Source organism: Curcuma longa, chromosome 3, assembly GCF_044706935.1.
Source record: "Curcuma longa cultivar G26 ecotype Majalengka, Jawa Barat chromosome 3, ITB_CL_G26_1.1, whole genome shotgun sequence".
Taxonomy (NCBI): Eukaryota; Viridiplantae; Streptophyta; class Magnoliopsida; order Zingiberales; family Zingiberaceae; genus Curcuma; species Curcuma longa.
Genome location: NC_133863.1, coordinates 5,616,786 through 5,635,616, shown reverse-complemented (window position 1 = coordinate 5,635,616; position 18,831 = coordinate 5,616,786). Strand labels below are relative to the sequence as shown.

The 18,831-nt window shown below is 39.9% G+C and overlaps 4 protein-coding genes across 5 annotated transcripts; 2 read left to right on the top strand and 2 right to left on the bottom strand.

The window, feature by feature from the left end:
- Nucleotides 1-4,551: 4,551 nt before the first annotated feature.
- On the bottom strand, nt 4,552-5,486 carry LOC141825444 (chaperone protein dnaJ 20, chloroplastic-like). The gene has a single exon (XM_074712827.1). The coding sequence runs from the start codon at nt 5,419-5,421 to the stop codon at nt 4,876-4,878; it is 546 nt and encodes a 181-aa protein (XP_074568928.1). The 5' UTR covers nt 5,422-5,486; the 3' UTR covers nt 4,552-4,875.
- A 1,291-nt stretch (nt 5,487-6,777) lies between these two features.
- On the top strand, nt 6,778-7,589 carry LOC141825445 (chaperone protein dnaJ 20, chloroplastic-like). Its single transcript, XM_074712828.1, has one exon. It carries the CDS (start codon nt 6,848-6,850, stop codon nt 7,385-7,387), a length of 540 nt encoding a protein of 179 aa, XP_074568929.1. The 5' UTR covers nt 6,778-6,847; the 3' UTR covers nt 7,388-7,589.
- Nucleotides 7,590-10,037: 2,448 nt separating this feature from the next.
- LOC141825179 (chaperone protein dnaJ 20, chloroplastic-like) lies at nt 10,038-10,820 on the top strand. The gene has a single exon (XM_074712562.1). It carries the CDS (start codon nt 10,121-10,123, stop codon nt 10,676-10,678), a length of 558 nt encoding a protein of 185 aa, XP_074568663.1. The 5' UTR covers nt 10,038-10,120; the 3' UTR covers nt 10,679-10,820.
- A 1,714-nt stretch (nt 10,821-12,534) lies between these two features.
- LOC141824914 (putative ADP-ribosylation factor GTPase-activating protein AGD14) lies at nt 12,535-18,415 on the bottom strand. Of its 2 annotated transcripts, none has more exons than XM_074712260.1 (13): nt 18,143-18,415; nt 17,850-18,011; nt 17,596-17,657; nt 16,716-16,803; nt 16,565-16,626; nt 16,392-16,488; nt 15,826-16,260; nt 15,176-15,721; nt 14,948-15,088; nt 13,662-13,739; nt 13,166-13,292; nt 13,055-13,100; nt 12,535-12,983 (listed from the first exon to the last, which is right to left on the bottom strand). In XM_074712260.1, exons 2-13 carry the CDS (start codon nt 17,943-17,945, stop codon nt 12,932-12,934), a joined length of 1,830 nt encoding a protein of 609 aa, XP_074568361.1. In that variant the 5' UTR covers nt 17,946-18,011; nt 18,143-18,415; the 3' UTR covers nt 12,535-12,931. The 2 variants fall into 2 exon arrangements, with proteins under 2 accessions (XP_074568361.1, XP_074568362.1); XM_074712261.1 differs by having other exon boundaries at nt 15,215-15,721.
- Nucleotides 18,416-18,831: the final 416 nt, after the last annotated feature.

Sequence of the window (18,831 nt, the reverse complement as noted above, 5' to 3'; positions counted from 1 at the left end):
ATTTAATTTTTATTTCGTCTATCATAATGCTCACGGAGATCATATTTTCTTCTCTTTGCTACTTTCCTATATAAGTTTTTCCCCTTTTGTTTATTTCTTGTAATAATGAGTTTCAATTTTTTTTTTCTTTCAATAATTTTTTCCTCCATCCTCGTCCTAGTTGCACACATATCTTCAATTTCTTTGTTATAGCTCTTTTGTCTTCTCATTGGAGCACATTCCGTTGAAACTTCAATTATAGATCTTCCAAAATGTTCATTGTGTCATTGTACATCCAAATATGTACATTGGTCATTAATATCCCATAGATCACCCATATATAATATCACACTATAATTTGAGATTGAGTGATCATCAACATTTTATTCTCGGCGTATTGCATTTTCTTCCAAATGGGGAAATTGTTGGACATCTGGATTAGCCGCCATATGCGCTTCCCGATTTACCCTGGTGGTCGGTGGGAAACTTCCGGATTAGTCGTCGTATGCGCTTCCCGATGTGGTCGATCATCCACAACCCTGGTGGTCGGTGGGAAACTTCCACAAACTCTCCAATTATCTCACTGAGGAGTTCATCAATATTTTATCTCTCTCTATATTGTTTATGCATGTTCATATCATAATAACTTAATCTACGATATATCTTCTAGGAAGTTAATTTATTATCTCTCCAATCATCCTAATATTTTACTTTCTTTTATATCATTCGTTTGAAAATCTCAAATTTATCCACTCCTCATTTCAAATTTATTTCTACAATCATACATAAAATATGTTAATATAAAATAGAAGATATATTGAATTTAAATCTAAATACAAAATTTTAATAAACGAGATGCCTCTCCTCAATAAAGTCATTGAGCTCCTTCTTGAGCTTGATGATGTCCTCTTCCTAGATAAAATTGAAACAAAAGATTGTCAGAGAGAAGAGATTTTATTGCAGATTACAAGTGTCAGAAGAAAAAAACCTTTAGCCCAGATCGAGTACTTTGAGCTTGAGCTGTTTCCTTCATCTTAGGTGTTTCAGGTTCATCTAACAAGGACTGCCACAAGAGAAAAGAATAGGTCAGAGACTGCCAATAGGCAACTTATTTGAACGACTGCACTTCAAAGTTTGTCTTAAAAGTAAAAAAATGTTTGCATCTCACCGTCTTGTGTAACTTGACACCTATGAGATCCCTGATAACATCATGTCATGCTCTCTGCTTGTTCTAGTCTTGTATTCACAATGAAGATCTGAAAGAAATGAACAGTTTGGTTGTTTTCTTTTATTTTTTATCACCTAAAACACATTCATGAATGATACTATAAGCACAATGGAAATACACCTCCTTCTGTCTGCTCGCAGATAATGGTTCAAGTTCCTCAATCTTGCGTCTTGCAGCAGTTAAATCCTCATCTTTCTCAGAGTTCATTTGTTGTACTAATCCCAAGCCAATGCATTTAAATGGGGAACATGATCCTCTAGCTAGGCTTTGCTGAACTTTTCTCTGATTTCATTGAGGTTGAACTTGCAGCATTAGAGGATGCTGGGTCTGCATTGACTTGTTGGACCATAGCCTCCAATTCCCTAAACTGTAGTCATATTCTATTAGCCTGAAATTATCTATAACCTCTGAACATCATGATCCAGAACATACAATCATAGAGAAATATGTTGTCCATTTAGCTTTGCATAAGAATGTCTTACCTTTTGTTTGTACTCTCTTGCCTGTGTGAGCATTTGAATTGGGCAATCTGTGTAAATGAAAATGTAGAATTTAGTAGCTTAAACTACAACGAGCAAGTTGTTTTATATATGGTCTCCAAACATGTAAACATTTCTTTTAAGTCTGAACTTGAAAAACACTTAGTTTCCAGTTTCCACATTTATTTAAAAAGTGATTTATATTTCAATTTTAAAGCATCTCTCTGATGAAACAAAACATTCATGAATTAGTGCTGCAGCAAAAATCTAAGCATGACAGTACGAAACAAATGATGCTAACTATTGACTCAAGAACCAAACTAGACAGATTTTGACACAATAATTTGGTCTGTTGAAACCTTTCAATGGACACAAAGAAGACATTATAAGTCTAAATGAGTTCAGGGTCACACCTCTGCATGACTGCATCTCTTTCTATAATTTCTTTCTGAAGAACTTGTACATTCTGCTGCACAACCTGATCCCACACCAAATGAAGTTCAAGCTCTATTTCTTCTCTCTGCAATCGCTGTTTTTCCACTTCCTCTTTGATGTGGTATGTCATGCCGGGCCTGACGTAGTGCAATCGGTCAATAGATTGCCCAGCCTGGCCAGTTCCGGGGCCCACGGTCAAGGCAGTCTCGCCTGGTCGTATGCAGCCCCCAAGGTCAACAGATGGGCTGATGTGGCAGACCCCGGGGCCCACGGTCAAGGCAGTCTCGCCTGGTCGTATGCAGCCCCCAAGGTCAACAGATGGGCTGATGTGGCAGACCCCGGGGCCCACGGTCAAGGCAGTCTCGCCTGATCGTATGCAGCCCCCAAGGTCAACAGATGGGCTGATGTGGCAGACCCCGGGGCTCACGGTCGGGAAGTTGGTCCTCTCAGCTAAAAGGATCTGAGGGGTCCAATGAACCGGTTCCCGGGAAACACATCCCCGACCCTTAGACTCAGTTAAGGATTCTTCTCTCGGCTATTCTTATACTGCAAACGGTTCACCCGGCTCTCACCACCGACACCCTTTCCCGGAAGATAGCTACACTGCCAAGTCATCTCCCGGGAAACGTACCCCCAGATCTCCACATTATACCTCGGTCAACACTCCTCACAGCCAAGATTGTCCGGCTGCGTCAGACACAACTGTGCCTAAGCATCCCTGGCTTCCCAAACTCTTACCCCGGAATACTAGTTGGGTGACTTGCTCACTGTCTCTATACTGCTCATTTGCCCGGCCATCCTTCTTAGGCGCATGGTCTGCCCGGCTACTACTGAGCAGTAACCGTTCCGAGCCTAATTCACCTCCTGAATGTAATTCCCGGGAGATACTCCATACAGTTGACCTAAACTGTGTTTATTTGCACACCATTGCTAAGTCTGTCGGGTAGCCCGGCCATTCACCAACGGTGTTCAGTTCGCCCAGGCTACACACCTCCTACTTAATCCCGGGTAAATCCGACCACTGTCGGTCCGAGATACCTTCCCACTCCGACGAGTAATTCTAGTTCAAACCCTATCAACGCTACAGACAAAGGAGCATGTGAACAGGTATGCAGGGGACAGATTGCGATCATGTCTTCACGACTACCTTCCCCTGTGGCAATCTTCTTCCCCCTTTTGGATAAATGACAGAAGTTCGCTGCCTTGCCACGCTGGAGGACGGTTACAAACGGTTCACCTTGGTCTCTCAGATGCTATCTCTCTGGCACGGATGTCAGACAACGCCAGACGTTGTCCCCCCAGATACCCTCAGAGCCTGCCTCGCTGACAGAAGGAAGCTTCTTCTGGCAGGTATATAAGCCCTCTCGCAGGTATGAAGGAGGTATCTAATCTCAAGCATTCTCACTACTGCTCTCTTTGCTCTATTAATTTCCACCACCACCGGAAACCTAACTTGAGCGTCGGAGTGGCTTGCCGGGATCCCCCGGCGCCAGCTAATCCATTCGTTCTTCCGTGATTATTGCAGGTCCCCTCTCCTTCGCCGGGCCCTCATAGGTTGAGGTGGCATATTATTGACCGGAAGGTTGACTGTCGTCGATTTTTAGCCGGAACACTCTTTAACAATATCAACCTTTTTATTGAAAGAACAATACGATGTTCTATCAAGAAGAATATACAAGAAATTTTACAAGAGAAAAAAAAGGAACTTTCAGATAAGGTTACCTGCTTGTCTAATGCATACACTGTGCACTCTAGCTCCTCAATAGACTGTTCCAATAGCTTGACCTCTTCTTCCTTTTTCTCAGCATATTGGAGTTCTATTTTACTAGATTATTTATAAGTTTTGATAGAAATTGTTAGGTGAATTTAAATTGATCAATTTACAAAAAAAAATTCTGTTATGTTTTTAGGTTATTTTTTCTAGAACCAAGTGACTTTATGACTCAACCAAGGCATAGAGTGTATTTAAGGCTTTCCACATGTACTTGGAATGCCGTTTAGAAAAACAATGTACGTGTCTGATGCGAATAACTGAAACCTAAGGGACGTCCTTTTAAAATTTCACCTTATTATAATATAGATAATAATGATTATAGTAATATAATAATATTATTATTATTGTTAGGCAGATGCCAAATAATTGAAAGTTTTGTTAAACTTGCCGGCTTAAAGAACATTTATGCCAACTAGTACAAAGTTGTCCCACACACGTAGTCAACTTAAAGAGCATTCATGTCTAACAGAGTTAATCAAAAGCGTGTTCTAAACATGATTTCCTCCTAATACAATTTTTTCATCTGTCGACAGCATTGAAGAACACTGATTTGCTATTCTCAAAAACTAGGACAAAAATATGATAATGAAATTATCTTTTTTAATTTTATGATTGTCACAATGCCCTATTTATCTTTTATGTATTGGTAAATTACATTTGTAATGAATATTTTGTATTCAGATCTGTTTATGAGCAAAGGATTACATTAATTATATTGAATCATCTCAGTTTACATTATCATTTGGTGATCTCACACCAAAAAGAAACAAAATCCAGGGGAAATTGTTTGCTCGTTTGCAAGATTCGTGATCTTGATCACATCCTTTCGCCGTCATTCTTGAATCTATTGAATATTTCGAGATCTTCTTGTAGATTCGAATGCGGGTCGTTCCATCGAGCCGCCGCCAGCGAATCGATTCAGGAGGCACCCGATCGGAGCCGCCCAATTGATGCCAATAGCCGCCAACGGGCTCAATCCATTAGACGGCGGCGCCGCGGGCCCGGCGCACGCGGCGGCCCCACGTCTCCTCCCCGCCGGCTTCCGACCTCCGCCGGAGCGCCTCCAGCTGCGTTTCCCAATTCTCAAACGCCACCGCGGCGCCTCCTCGCCCGCGAGGGCGCCCCTCGCGGAAGGCCGGGCCGGCGCCGACGACGGAGGCCCAGCGGTCGCCGGAGAGGGCGAGGTCGTAGTCGCGGCGGCGGACGGGGTCGGACAGCACCTCGTAGGCCTCGCGCGCCTCCATGAAGCGCTCCGCGTAGCGGCGCTCCTCCCCGGCGGAGCGGCACGCGTCCGGGTGCCACCGCAGGGCCACCCGTCGGTACGCCGCGCGGATCTCGCTTGGCCCGGCGGTCTTCGACACGGAGAGAAGGTCGTACATCGTGGTCGTCGCCGGAGAGGCGACGGCAGCCGCCGACGCAGAGACCCTGAGTCGAGGAGCAGCGGCTACTGTCAATTTGGTAGGGATTGGGGAGAAGGAAGATCTGTACAAGGAGTTAGGTGGACATGAAAGAGCCAAAGCTGCCATTTACTTTGAGAGAATCTAGTGATCTTGCTGTTTAGGGTTTAGATGATGAGGCAGTTTCAGAGATGGCATGGAGATTTATAGAGAGATGCAATCCAGATAAGAATAAGAATAAAGATAACCGCTGAGCTAGCTCACACGCCAGATGACCGATGAGCTCGCTCACATGCCATCTTCAACGTCTAATTGATGAGAAGAGGCCACGTCACGAATTGTAAGGCTTCTAGAATGATCTTTTAGTTTGAAGCTTTTGCGTGCAACGCAAGCAAGGAAATCAGATGGATAAGAACAGGAAAATAACAGAAAGGATAGGAATGTAACAGTGGTAGGAAGGACAAGCTTCATTACTATAATCACACGTGTCGTCCCCACGTAGACGCGACGGTCGCATCTTTTAATTTCTTATTTAGATTTTTTCCGGATCCAGCGAGTTTTCTCTCCCACGGCAAGCTACTTTGTAGATATACTTGTGGAATTTTATTACCAGCTGTCATTGTCGCGGGTTGGATTTTTATGAATCCGCCGAGGCGCCGACTCGATACCACCGCAAACTTGCGCCCGCAGAGAAAAATAAAGCGTACGCCAGCCCTCCTGCGGTTTTATAAATGCCCTTTTAGAAAATTCATCCAGCAGCTAAGTTTTATATTCATAATAATTAAAACAATTATTCAATAATGTTATTGAATAAGTATATAAACTAAGTATTTTGCCGAATACAAAATTAATTAAAGAATATAGTTATTTGTGTAAATCTACCGATTGAATGCATAATAAAGAATGTTTATCAAAATGCCTTTATAATTTTAAAACCTTAACAATGTTCTAGAATGAAAGTTTCCACATCTCGTCAATGGAAGGTTGCGTTAACAACCGAAGACTAGTCTAGTCGCCGGATGTATATATAATCTATGAAACAAACCAACAGTTTATTGCCTTGCGGCAATAATAAACGATTTAAATTGATGACTATGTTACTGTCACTTGGGACTTTGTGGAAATTAAACTGTTGATTACGTACGTTTGGTGAAAAAGGGTTATGAAGTTGAACTGATCAAGCTGTCCGAGCGTCAACTCATCGACCATTCTAGAAAATTAAAGCCATTACGTAATGAACAATGGTTTTCAATTTGCCGTCTAGAAGCCAACCCTCGATATTGAACAAGGGAACCGTTGAAGAATGTTCTCTGATTAAAACCATCTCTTTACTAGAAACTGTGGGTGAGCGTGACCTTGAAAGAAAATCAATAAGCTGATTTCAGTTCCAGTCACCATCTTAATTCACAATTCCTAATAAATAAATGTATTTTTTTTTTTAAAAACGGAAGGAAAAAAAACTCCTCTTTAACCTCTATAAATCTTCGTTTTATCTCTGAAATGTTTTTCTTCATCGAGGCAATCAATTCTCTTCCACTGATACAACATTTCAAAAATGGCGATTTTCGCTCTCTCCTCTGTTTCTCCGGCGTGCAAGTCCACCTTCTCTCCTGTTCCCAACGTCAGCAGAGCTCCTCGAATCAGGGTCTCCGCTTCCGCTGTGGCGGTCGCCGCTCCGGCGACACCGGCCACCATGTACGACCTTCTCTCCGTGTCCCACACCGCCGGGGCCAGCGAGATCCGAGCCGCCTACAGGCGGGTGGCCCTGCAGTGGCACCCGGACGCTTGCCGCTCCCCGGGGGACGAGCGTCGCTACGCGGAGCGATTCATGCAGGCACGGGAGGCGTACGAGGTGCTCTCCGATCCCGTCCGCCGCCGCAACTACGACTACGCGCTCTCCGGCGACGGTTGGGCCGCCGCCGTCGGCGCCGCCCCGGCCTTCCGCGAGGGGCGCGCTCGGCGGCGTGAGGGAGGAGTCACGGCGTTCGGGAACTGGGAGACGCAGCTGGATGGGCTCCTGCGGCGATCGGCAGTGGCGGAGGCCGGCGCGGAGGAGACCTGGGGCGGCCGCGTGCGGAGGGCCTGCGTCGCGTAGTGGATCGAGTTCTTGGCGAGGATTGGAATTTAATTCGACGGCTCAGATCGAGTGATGTACCAACGGATTTGTTTGCGGCGGTGGCTCGATCGAAGGATCTATCACACGGCGGAATCTAAAAAGATCTCTAAATCTACAACAGGAATTTTTTTTGTATATTATATCCTGAGGGAATCTTTTTTATGATTTAGTTTTGTAAATATTTAAAGTATACATTTTAGTGTACTCCTTCACTTTCCACAACTGGAACCAAATTTAAACTCAAAGCAAAGGGAAGCTAAAAAAAACAAAATGAGACCCGTAAAAATAACTCTCAACCGATTGATGTTAAAGAATCAACGGATGAGTTGTGGTTAGAGATGAAATGTCATTCGAATCTAGAGCTAATTGATTCTCTCTTAAATGCATTGAGGCACAGCAGTTGATTAGACATCTAGGAGTAAAATACTATTTCGGTGCAGGCCGCAGAGCGGTACCAAATCGAGGCAAACTCTGTACTAGATATGACACCCCCCAAATAAGAGGGATCCAAGTCGGCTAGTGAGACGATGGGAGATAAGCTTCATTGTCGAAAGGGAAACAATCTGGATCACCAGTAAGGCCCTTAAATGACCGCTCAGTGATAAAGGAGGTAGGGGTGCAGAGACAGCCAGGAGGTTTGCCTAGAAGCAGCCACCCTTAAAAGAGTGCGTAATAGCTCACTAATTGAACGCTCTTGCGCCGAAGATGAATAAGGTTAAGCAATCTGCTGAAGTTGTGGGATGTCAAAATGCATCGGTAGGGAAGTATTCCGCCTTAGAGCGAAGCACCTGCGCAAGCAAGTGTGGACGAAGCGGAAGCGAGAATGTCGGCTTGAGTAACGCAAACATTGCAGGTGAGAATCCAATGTCCTGAAAACCTAAGGGTTCCTCCGCAAGGTTTGTCCACCGAAGGTGAGTCTAGGCCTAAGATCAGGCTGAAAGGCGTAGTCGATGGACAGCAAGTGAATATTCCTGTACTACCCCTTGTTGGTCCCGAGGGACATAGGAGGCTAGGTTAACCGAAAGATGATTATCGGTTCAAGGACGCAAGGTGACTTTATTTTTTCAGGGTAAGAAAAGGTAGAGGAAATGCCTTGAGCTAATATCCGAGTACGAGACGATACGACGCAGAAGTAACCCATGTCATACTCCTAGAAAAAACTCTAAAGACCTTCAACAAAAGGGTACTTGTACCTCAAAACCGACACTTATCGATAGGTAGAGAATACCTAGGAGCGCGAGACAATTCTCTCTAAGGAACTCGATAAAATAGCCCCGTAACTTCAGGAGAAGGGGTGTCTCCTCATCATTTTTAATTTAACCGTTTGAAAATTTATCTCTTAATTCGCTAAAGTTGTGATTTGAATTTTACATGTCTGAAAAATTAAGAAGACGTCTATTGTTGCACTGTTATCCTGGGGCAATTATAATTTTATAATGGTCTACTTGAATAGTTGCTTGTTCTCGTGAGAATTGTCTGGGTGGGTTTGATTTAGGTAAGTGGTTAGATGAAGAAATATCTTAGAAAATTAATATATAATTTATTAATTTTAAAAGCAGAATGTGTGATTTAAATATTTAAGAAATTTAAAATTATACTTTAAAGTAAATTGCTGCTTATGCTTTATTTATTTTTAAAATATCAATTAAAAAAATAAAATTATACACGTGTCAGGATAATATAGAATTCATGTGCAAATCAATTTTAATTAATTTTTTCCCATCTATTTCAAATTGAATAGAATAAATCTTTTTTCTCTCGATCAAAATTCTCAAGTGAGCCAACAACTACATATAAAATATTTACATTATTATTATTATTTTCCTAGCTAATATGCGCTTAAGTAACCCTCCACTCCGTACTCCATTTATTATTGATCTACGCTGAACGAATTTTATTATAATAATATTATCTTTTATTATATATTATCATTAATTTTATTTTTCCCAACTAATACGCGTTTAGCCCATCTTCTAGTCCATGCTAATGATCCAATGCAAGCAATTTATTCCCCAACCAATCTCTACAAGGTTGGACATTCACTACCAGTGGAAGCTTCTACTTGAATATAAGATTTAAAATAAATTCTAAATCAACAAATGATAAAATAGATTATTATTATTATTATTAAATTTCAGGTCGTCCTTTTGTGTGTGGATTGTGCTGTTGCCGAGTGGGCCAAAACGCCAAAGTGATGGTAACTTGGATCATTTATTTATTAATTAATATCGCCACATTGCATTTAAACCCATAGTTTCCTGCAAATTGTAATGGAAGGCTCGATTAGATAAGATGTTCGTTGGCGTTGGATCCTTCCAACATCCAACAACCGACAGCGACAGGTGCCGACAATTTCCACAATTAAATCTGAAAATTAGGTTGCGGGAGCCTTCTGAGGATCTTGCTGTCGCGTATCCAATCCAAATGATATTTTCTTTCATTTTCTTGTTCCTAAATAAATTAAAAAACAACAAAATACGTGTATATATACGAATTAATGGTTTTAACTTCATCTAGAAGCCAATCCTTGATACGATTCTAGAAGATTATGATCAGCCGATCTTTTCGTTTGTCTTTATTCATCTCTTTTATTTTATTTCTCTCTCTCTCTCTCTCTTTCCATCTTAATTCAATCTCTCTATAAATCTCCATGCCGTCTCTGAAACTACTTCATCATCTAAACCCTAAATAGCAACGAGATCAGTAGATTCTATGGCAGCTTTGGCTCTTTCATGTCCGTCTAACTCCTTATACAGATCTTCCTTCGCTCCAATCCCTTCCAAGTCAACAGTAACCGCTGCTCGTCGACTCAGGGTGTCTGCCTTCGCCGCCGCTCCAGCACCGGAATCCATGTACGACCTTCTCTCAGTGTCCCACGCTGCAGGCCCCAGCGAGATCCGCGCCGCCTACCGCCGCCAGGCCCTGCGGTGGCACCCAGACGCCTGCCGCTCGGCCGGCGAAGAGCGCCGCTACGCCGAGCGCTTCATGCTGGCGCGCGAGGCCTACGAGGTGCTGTCCGACCCCGTCAGCCGCAGAGACTACGACCTCTCTCTCTCCGGCGACCGCTGGGCCGGCGCCGTCAGCGCCGCCCCGGCCTTCCGAGATGGCGCCGCCCGACACAGGCGGCGCGGGGACGGAGTAGTGGGGTTTGGGTTCGGGAACTGGGAGGCGCAGCTGGACGTGCTCCAGCGGCGGTCCGCCGTGGCGGAGACCGCGGGGGAGGAGACGTGGGGCGGCCGCATCCGGCGGGCCCAACGCTTTGGATCGTAGATTAATTGAACGGTTGAGATTGAGCGATTTTAGATCACCTCGTATTTTTTTTGACACCTGTACGATCAGATCTAGGCGATGGCATGTGATGTATATATATTGATTAATAAATATATTAATTTTTGGTCGTTGAAAATTATAAGGATGACTTTTCTTTTTCTTTTTTTTTTACTTTTCCTTTTCTAAATTTTAGATATTACAAAATTGTCTTGGGTTGGATATTGGAGAATAGAAAAATGCTTTAAGTTTCAACGAGAAATTAAATTCTATTCAGGATAAATTTCAGGTAAAATGGAGAGAGAATTAAATTAAATTCTATTCAGGATTGGTAAAATGGAGAGAGAGAGAGAGAGGATGTTAAGTTTTGGTGAAAATTGTGTCTATGTTTCTTGGAAAGCAAATATCAAAAGTTTCATGTTCTTTAGAATCATCGCAACGAGCACCCTTTTGAATTTTTTTAAAATCAAACGACATACTATCCATCAATTCCTTCTAAAATGATATAACTGGTCTCATGTGCATTATTTGATATTATTATCTCTTATTATGCGTATTAAATTTTACACAGATTGATTAGTCATATAAACATGATAAATCTGTATTGTAGCAATTATGAATTTATAGTTGTTATAATGTGAATGTTGTTGAATAAGATAAGTTTAAGTTGTAATAGTTATGATTTATAACTGTCACAATGTGAATGTTGTTAAACAGAACAAGTCTGAATTATAACATCTACGATTTTATAGCTGTTATAATGTAAATATTAGGTGAACATATTAAATCATATTGTAATAGTTTCGTAGATGTTATAATGTAAATATTTTTGAATATGTTAAGTATACGTGTAGCAATTACAATTTCATATTTATTATAATATTTATAATAATTATAATTTCCTAACTACTATAATATAGATTTATTCTATTCATATAATTGATTCATCAATTCATGTTTGAATATGTGATATAAAATAATAATATGAAATAGTGTACTTTACAAAAAAAATTATATCATTTTATAAAAAGAGCTAACGGTGGAATGGGATATCTTTTAATAAAATAAAAAAAAAGGACGTCTGTCACAATTTAATAAAAAGGAGCCTCTTTTGATGATTATTATTTTATTATTATTAAATATAATAAAATCAAATTATTTTAATGCGATCAGTTGGCCTGCTCTCAATCCTTAATATGCCTTTGATTGTGGCCCTCAGATCCATGGAGAGAATATTACTTGTACAAGCTAAAACTAAAGCAATTAATTTCTCTTACTTGGGAAGCTAAAGGATGGATGAGAATATTATTTATCCATCTTTATCCTTTTTGTCAATTCAGATAAGTTTTAAAGAACAATAACGAGTCAGCATTTTGCAAAGTAAAACACAAATTTATTTGTTTATTTAAATTGGATCATGTTCTTATCCACCCAACCCCAACTTTCATCTTCTTTAATTTGCAATTGCAATCTGTTTCTTACAACTCGCTTTTGAATCACAGTTTTCTTATTTGACATGGTGAGCAATTCATTTTGGATCAAATGATTCAATGACGATAAGAGAGACAACTAAGTGAAAAAGACAAGTTGATTCAGGAACAAATACTAATCTTTTTTGTAAAATGATCTCTTTTTTATTTGTTCGTCCAAGAATTGCCTGCTATGTAATATACTGGCTAAATAATTAGTTGATTTCTAATCCAAGTTTTCAAGTTTTAAGGCGTGTTAAGCCTATGAGGTTCTCTCCGACCAACTCCGCCAGCGCAACTACTGCCTCACCGTCTCCGACGCCCGCTGGGCCATCACCTTCCGCCCGCCCTCGCCTTCCGTGAGCACCGATGAACAAAGAAGCTATGGTGTTTCAGACCTGAATACTATTCTTCCATACCAGCATTCAATTTAAGAAAACCAAGTAACAAGGTTACTATTACATTAGCGGAGCGAAAAGAAACAGCCACCATGATCAAGATGCTGATCTCTGATGGAGCATGGAAGGAAATTAGGTTTGGACCCAGTAAAGTGTAGGTGCTCGTCGAGGCAGGACGAGAGCCCAGATTCACGTGCTGAAGAGGCGTTGGATATGCATACTTTATCGGCTTTCAATTTCCACTCGATCAATCAAGCATACGAGATAGATTTGGTATCCTTCATACAACCTTCAGATTTGATTTTATGGCATGAGGTTTGAATGGAAAGAGTATCGACACAGGTGCAACCTTTATGTACTCCAGAGATGAACAGAGGCTTCCACTAATGTTAAGCAAAAGGATTCCTACTAACTGACGTAGGACCTGGTGAAGTTATGTCCCTGGCAATACCAACTGTAGATTGAGTTACTTTTCAAAAACACAATAAACAATGGAATTCACCAAACCATACCGCAACTGAGAGCTTGGCACTTCCACTCCATTATATTTAAGGCTTCCTGAAGAGGAAAAGGCAATTTTGATCGGAGGCACAGAATCATCAATCTTTTTACTGAAAGGTTACCTTGAGTTACAGGCGGTGCATATGAAGCATCTGGATTCTGGGGAAACCATGTTTGTGGAAATCCAAGTAAATCAGTATGCAGGAGTGAATCTGGCAAGGTAGCCTGCAATTGGCTCAGATCTAGAAACTGAAAAAGCAGCAAGGGTAATGTAAGGGCATCATGTATAATTAAAACTGATATTTGTAATCAACTAAAAGCGAATATAGATGATCAAGGCTTCTTATCCGGAAGCATAGCCATTTTTGTGCATGTCCAATTATTGACTATAGATCAAGATCATAGGTTAACTAGAACAGTTGTGATCAAATTCCAACGAATTAATTACCAAACCATCTAAAACTTTTCCTTGAGCATTCATTTGCAGAATTTGCTCCCACGATTCCTTCTCAACTTGATTAAAGTTTTAATTTTTTTCATAGTAAAATACCATTTAAAAAGTTATAAAAAAAGTCATACTTTGACAAACTTTTTTACACCGTTCTAGTGCTTACTTACTTTATCATTCACATGAAGCTCTGACTCGAATGGAAGATCAAATGGATTTGTAGATCTCCTTACTTGAATATCCCCTCCCTGTAGTCACATTGACAATTTTGTTGACCAAAGACAATGTATCAAATGGATTTGTAGTTTATTCCTTTTAAAACGTTGTATCAAACTAAAAATACCTTCTTACAAGATATGTTATATAGCATGTACAAGAAACCAAATATGCATTACTTTTTCTGATTATTTATTTGCTCCTTTCCACTAAACATAAATACTGCTTGCAGATCTTATGATGGCTTCATCAACTTGGTAATAGCAGGGTAACAAATAGAATTTTTGTTTAGCTTTTTGGCTGCAATTCTACCAAATCTTTATTGACAGAAAAGAGAAGAATGTCAAAGGACATTCTGGATAAATAAAACAAAGATGAGAAAAACTTGAACAGGCCCTTCAAAGGTAGAACTGAAGCAAATAAATACTAGATTCATCCTCCACATGGAATGAAGCCTACAAAGGGATCATGGCTATCTATAAATAGTCAACAGCCTAAATATTTGATATATTTTAGAGCTGAAAATAGAACCAAATTGATTGTGACAAAGATGTCAAACCAAACTAAAAGGCAAGTTCCAGGAGCTTAGACTTATTGTTGACACAAGTTGAAAGTTTGTTCAATAATGAACGATCTCAAAGATCTGCCATGCCCTATTTTTCAAATTCACCAAGACCTCTGTTTTCTTATTTCGGTTGAAGTGTTCCATCAAAAGGCTCCTGGGTTACCATACAACAACAACAACAAAATAATTGGAAGTTTTATAACTTTGGTTTACACCTCCTCGGTTGTGTTTGTGAACAAGGCTAGGTAATCTCTGACAGGATTGTGATCCAAGTGGCATGTCAAAGTGGGTGAGAGTTCCACTATCTACCAATGATCTATTGATTTCTAAAAGCCTTAATTGTTTTCTATAATGGTGATTTTAGTAACATTTGTCAAGTTTCACAATTCAAGGATTATTTGGAACTATAATTGCAGAAAGGGGTATTTTCATTTATATGCAATTCTAGTCCACTGTATTGTTGAATACTTCCATCCATAATCTGACAATAGATTTGAATTTTTCTCCTCCCTTGGACTATATCGTACAATTAAACTAATTGTAGGCTAAGATCAACAAATTCGTATGATCATAATATCAACAATTTTTTAAACACGCTCATAAGAAACTAAATTCCAAACATACAATTCTGATGAACATAAGCTTGCAGGCAACATTATTATTGAAAAAAAAAACCTCTTGATCCTTTAGATTGGCAAATAGAACCTCAGACGGAGTTAGATCATTTGCAAAAACTTGTGCTTCACTGATTTGTGATATATTCTCAAACGATTTTGGTTGAAAACTTCCTTCAGAAAAACCAAAAGCATCCCAAGTCTGAAAAAGGAAAAAAAACACAGATCAGAGTATCATAAGCTGAAACAGTTCATGTATAATCAACAAACTCATTGAATGAAATAGTACTTGTCTGGAACAGCTATCTTTTTCTGTCAACATGCTCACCTGAGAATTTGTGACAGTAGCAGATGGCATAATATTGGTGTTCTGGTTTTCAAAAAATAAGAAAAGATTATCAGTTGTGTTTTCTGGAAATGGATGGACGTTTGCCTGAGAAACTGCAGGTGAGTCCAGGTTCAGTTCAGGAGACATGTTGACTTGATGTAAGTCAAATGTGGCCCACCCTACACTTTCAGATAACGGTTTGGATAATTCTTTTACTTCTGGACCGAGTGTAGATGAAGGTTGATGATTAAAAGCAAACATATCTGTAGATGGACCCAATGAAGGAACTGGTTGTTCCATAAGCGATGGATTAAAAAGATCCTGACTCCCAGTATGTGTTGAAGCAGAAGTATGCATCAAAGATGGATGAATTGGTATCTCTGAATGCTTAGGTAGCGAAGAATTCTCAGGCTCCAGAACAAGATCAATTATGTTACTTGAACTAGATGGTGTCAAAGATGCAGAATTGCTGTCAAAGGAACCAAAGCTGCTTGAAGATGCGGTCCTCTGGACAACAAAATAAGAATAGTGTTATATTTCCATTGCTAATGTGTTTCTTATCAAAAGCAATAAGTCATACATTATCTACAAAGACATAATGGTAAAATGACCTGCGAACATGGGAAACCATCTGAATTCATCCCACTGTTTGATCCAGAATATGGGTTCAATCCAGGGGGTTGTGTGTCTTGCACTAAGATATCCCTTACTTGACGAAAAGGACTACTATGACCATTATCTTGAATATTTGGAGACTGGAGTATAGATGAATCTGCTCCACTGGTACCTGAATAATCTGAATTCCTTGAATTCGGAGTCTCATTACCAAGTCTGTCCTGGTGTTGCTGCTTACCCTGGTAAGCAGGACTGTACATGAAGCTAGAGATTTTGCCTTCATAAAGACCACGATCTGAGCCAGGTTTTCTTGTCAGAGTTCCAGTCTTTCGACCACTATATTTTTCTTCATATTGGTCTTCATAAGGTGGACTTTGAGAAAAGGAATGGTAAGAACTAGCTCTTCTGTGATCCTCTTGGTTCTTCTGGTTCTGTTCAGGGTAAAAGGACAAGGCAATAAATACCGTTAAACTATAAGAAATTTTTATAACAAATATAATTACCCAAATTGCATTATATCACAGAAAAACAGAGAGAGAAAAATAATGTGGGTGTAGATTACTTGCACGTCTCTAGGTGGCTTGTCAGAGGACCTCGTGCTGGAATATTTCTTATCCACATAAACCTTTTTGATGAATTCTCTCAGCTTGTCAAGGTTGCTGTAATGTGTATTCAAATAAATATTAAGAATGCGAAATGCAACATAGTGGTAAAGTAGGTTCTCTATTTATTTACCTACTGTCAGGCAGCCTCATTAGCTCAGTGTCCCAATCCTTTAAGAAGATTTCTCTAGCACGCTGAAAAAGGGAAAAAAAAAACAGAAAGAAAAGTTTGTAAAAAGGCATAGTTTATTTCATACAAAAAGTAGCTGAACTTTTTATGCTACCTGATTGCCTCCTCTCTGTAAAGCCTCCACCTCTTGAGAAGTAAATTTTGCCATAGATATAGACTTAACCCGATGTGTAAATTCACGACTGTAACATATAATATATTAAGCATCAAAAACTAGAAAACAAAGGTGATTGTAACATATGAGAACTAGCGTAGTTATCAATTGTCAAAGAAGTCCCAACTGCAACGCAATAAAAAATTACAAATAAGAAAACATACTAGTTGAGCAAATTTATTGATTTCTATTAATGATTGCTCAAGAACCTTCAACATGAATCTCCATAAGAATCTCATTTGACAAGTGAGATTCTTTTAAAGCTGAATATATTTTATGGTAACAATACTTGCCCATTAATAGTCAAGTTCGAAACAAATTCCTGTGCCATTAGTGCATAAAGTTAGTTTGAATCAATTTGGCACTACTCCTTGCAATCAAATTTAGTTGAAGTTTTAGATTAGAAGGAAGTGGCTCCAAATTTGGGAAATCAATCTTTCTATGATACTCCTTGTCAAACTGGAAAAGTTTGATGACCATGAACCCAAGATGTCTCTTTTGACCAAAGATATTAGGTGAGTATCTATCAAAATACCATCTAAGATAACAACTGAAACCTAAGAACATTTATAGATTTTGAAAGATAAAGAGTGTTGTTCTTGCTACAATGCTACCGATAGCAGATGACTAGAAAACGTAGTGTGAGATGTTGTCGGTCATAATCCTCCTTTATACAGTCAGGCATTTACCAGGTCACAGGCTAGTGCAAGGTTAAATTACATTTTCCAAAAGGAAAAAAAAAACACGCCCATTTATCCAATAATGACGCAGTAAGGCAAGAAGCAAATACTAAAAGAAAATGAATCCATGAATCACATACTGTATTCCACTGCAAGTGACGCAGATAAAAGTCCAAAAATTGATGCAGACATACTGGGGACCCTGGAAACGGGAAAAAGAGAGAGAGAGAGAGAGACCAAATTAGCCGAAAGAGAACAAACAGCCATAAGAAATATGCACACTCGGTAAGCTACACACTGAAAGAATCATAGAGAAAAGAGCGATTCTAGAGATCTAGCGAAACAAATAGAGCACAAGAAAGTAATCTAGCGGAGCATAAAAAAGTAATCTTACCATGCTGTTGCAGTTGATGCACTTCCTGTTCGGAGGAAGCTTGAGGAGGCCTCTGATAACCTTTTCGTTCCTCTCATCCTCTTTCTTACTGCTCATCTTCGCTTTTCTCAATCAAAAGACGCACCTTTTTCAGTTCGAATCAAAAGCCTCGGACGGCAAAACCTAATTTTGGGCGCAGACAGCGAGCGCACAGTCACGACCCAACCGATGCAAGGAAAATACACATCTCGGAGGCCAAATTTAGGGCTTCGAAAAAGGAATCACAAAATTCAGACAGGACACGAAAGAATCACCGAGATCGGGAGCCGGAAGAGCAGCGAGAGGGAGGGCAGCGCAGCAGATTCGGCAGATCAACAACCAGTGAAGCAGGAAAAGGACGGCGCGCTGATGATTCAGAGACAGCGAAGTGGAGAAAGGAAAGGGGGAGGAAACAAACGGCTAAGAATAGGAATCGACGCCAGAGGAATTTAATAATGACTGCTCAATCAACCATGTCTTCCTCCACATCATGAGTCGGAGGACGAGACCAGGGTTTTACTCCTCAGCGCTGACCAGCTGCCGCCATGATCGATCTCTACTGTGTTAATTAAAAAAAATAAACTGCACGAGAATCTATTTATTTCCTTTTTTAGAAAATAAATCTACTACGAATTAATTAATTCCACAAATTAAATATTCAACAAAAAAAATCGGAATCGAAATAGATTATATTATATTAAATTGCAATGAGGCAATAAACAGCCTCACCTATTTTGTTCTTGTTGTCCGGTTTTTATTGGACAGATCAAAATCCATCTATTGCAAGTCGTAATGTGCGTGCGTCAAGACAAAGGCGAATTAATGAAATCATAAATGTTTATATTTAGTTGATTATGATGCCTAAGATTTTATTCCAAGAGAGATAATCTCACTAATGATGTATTTTTGTAATAAATAAAAAATATATATATATACACATTTATTCACATAAATAAAATAAAAT

Excerpts from the sequence above, each read along its gene's own strand:
- LOC141825444 (XM_074712827.1), bottom strand. The coding sequence starts at position 5,421 with ATGGCAGCTTTGGCTCTTTCATGTCCACCTAACTCCTTGTACAGATCT.
- LOC141825445 (XM_074712828.1), top strand. The coding sequence starts at position 6,848 with ATGGCGATTTTCGCTCTCTCCTCTGTTTCTCCGGCGTGCAAGTCCACC.
- LOC141825179 (XM_074712562.1), top strand. The coding sequence starts at position 10,121 with ATGGCAGCTTTGGCTCTTTCATGTCCGTCTAACTCCTTATACAGATCT.
- LOC141824914 (XM_074712260.1), bottom strand. The coding sequence starts at position 17,945 with ATGAGCAGTAAGAAAGAGGATGAGAGGAACGAAAAGGTTATCAGAGGC. Across the intron at positions 15,089-15,175 it reads AAGATAGCTGTTCCAGACAA|ACTTGGGATGCTTTTGGTTT; the intron begins GTACTATTTCAT and ends TTCCTTTTTCAG. Across the intron at positions 13,740-14,947 it reads CCAATCTAAAGGATCAAGAG|GGAGGGGATATTCAAGTAAG; the intron begins GTTTTTTTTTTC and ends ATGTGACTACAG.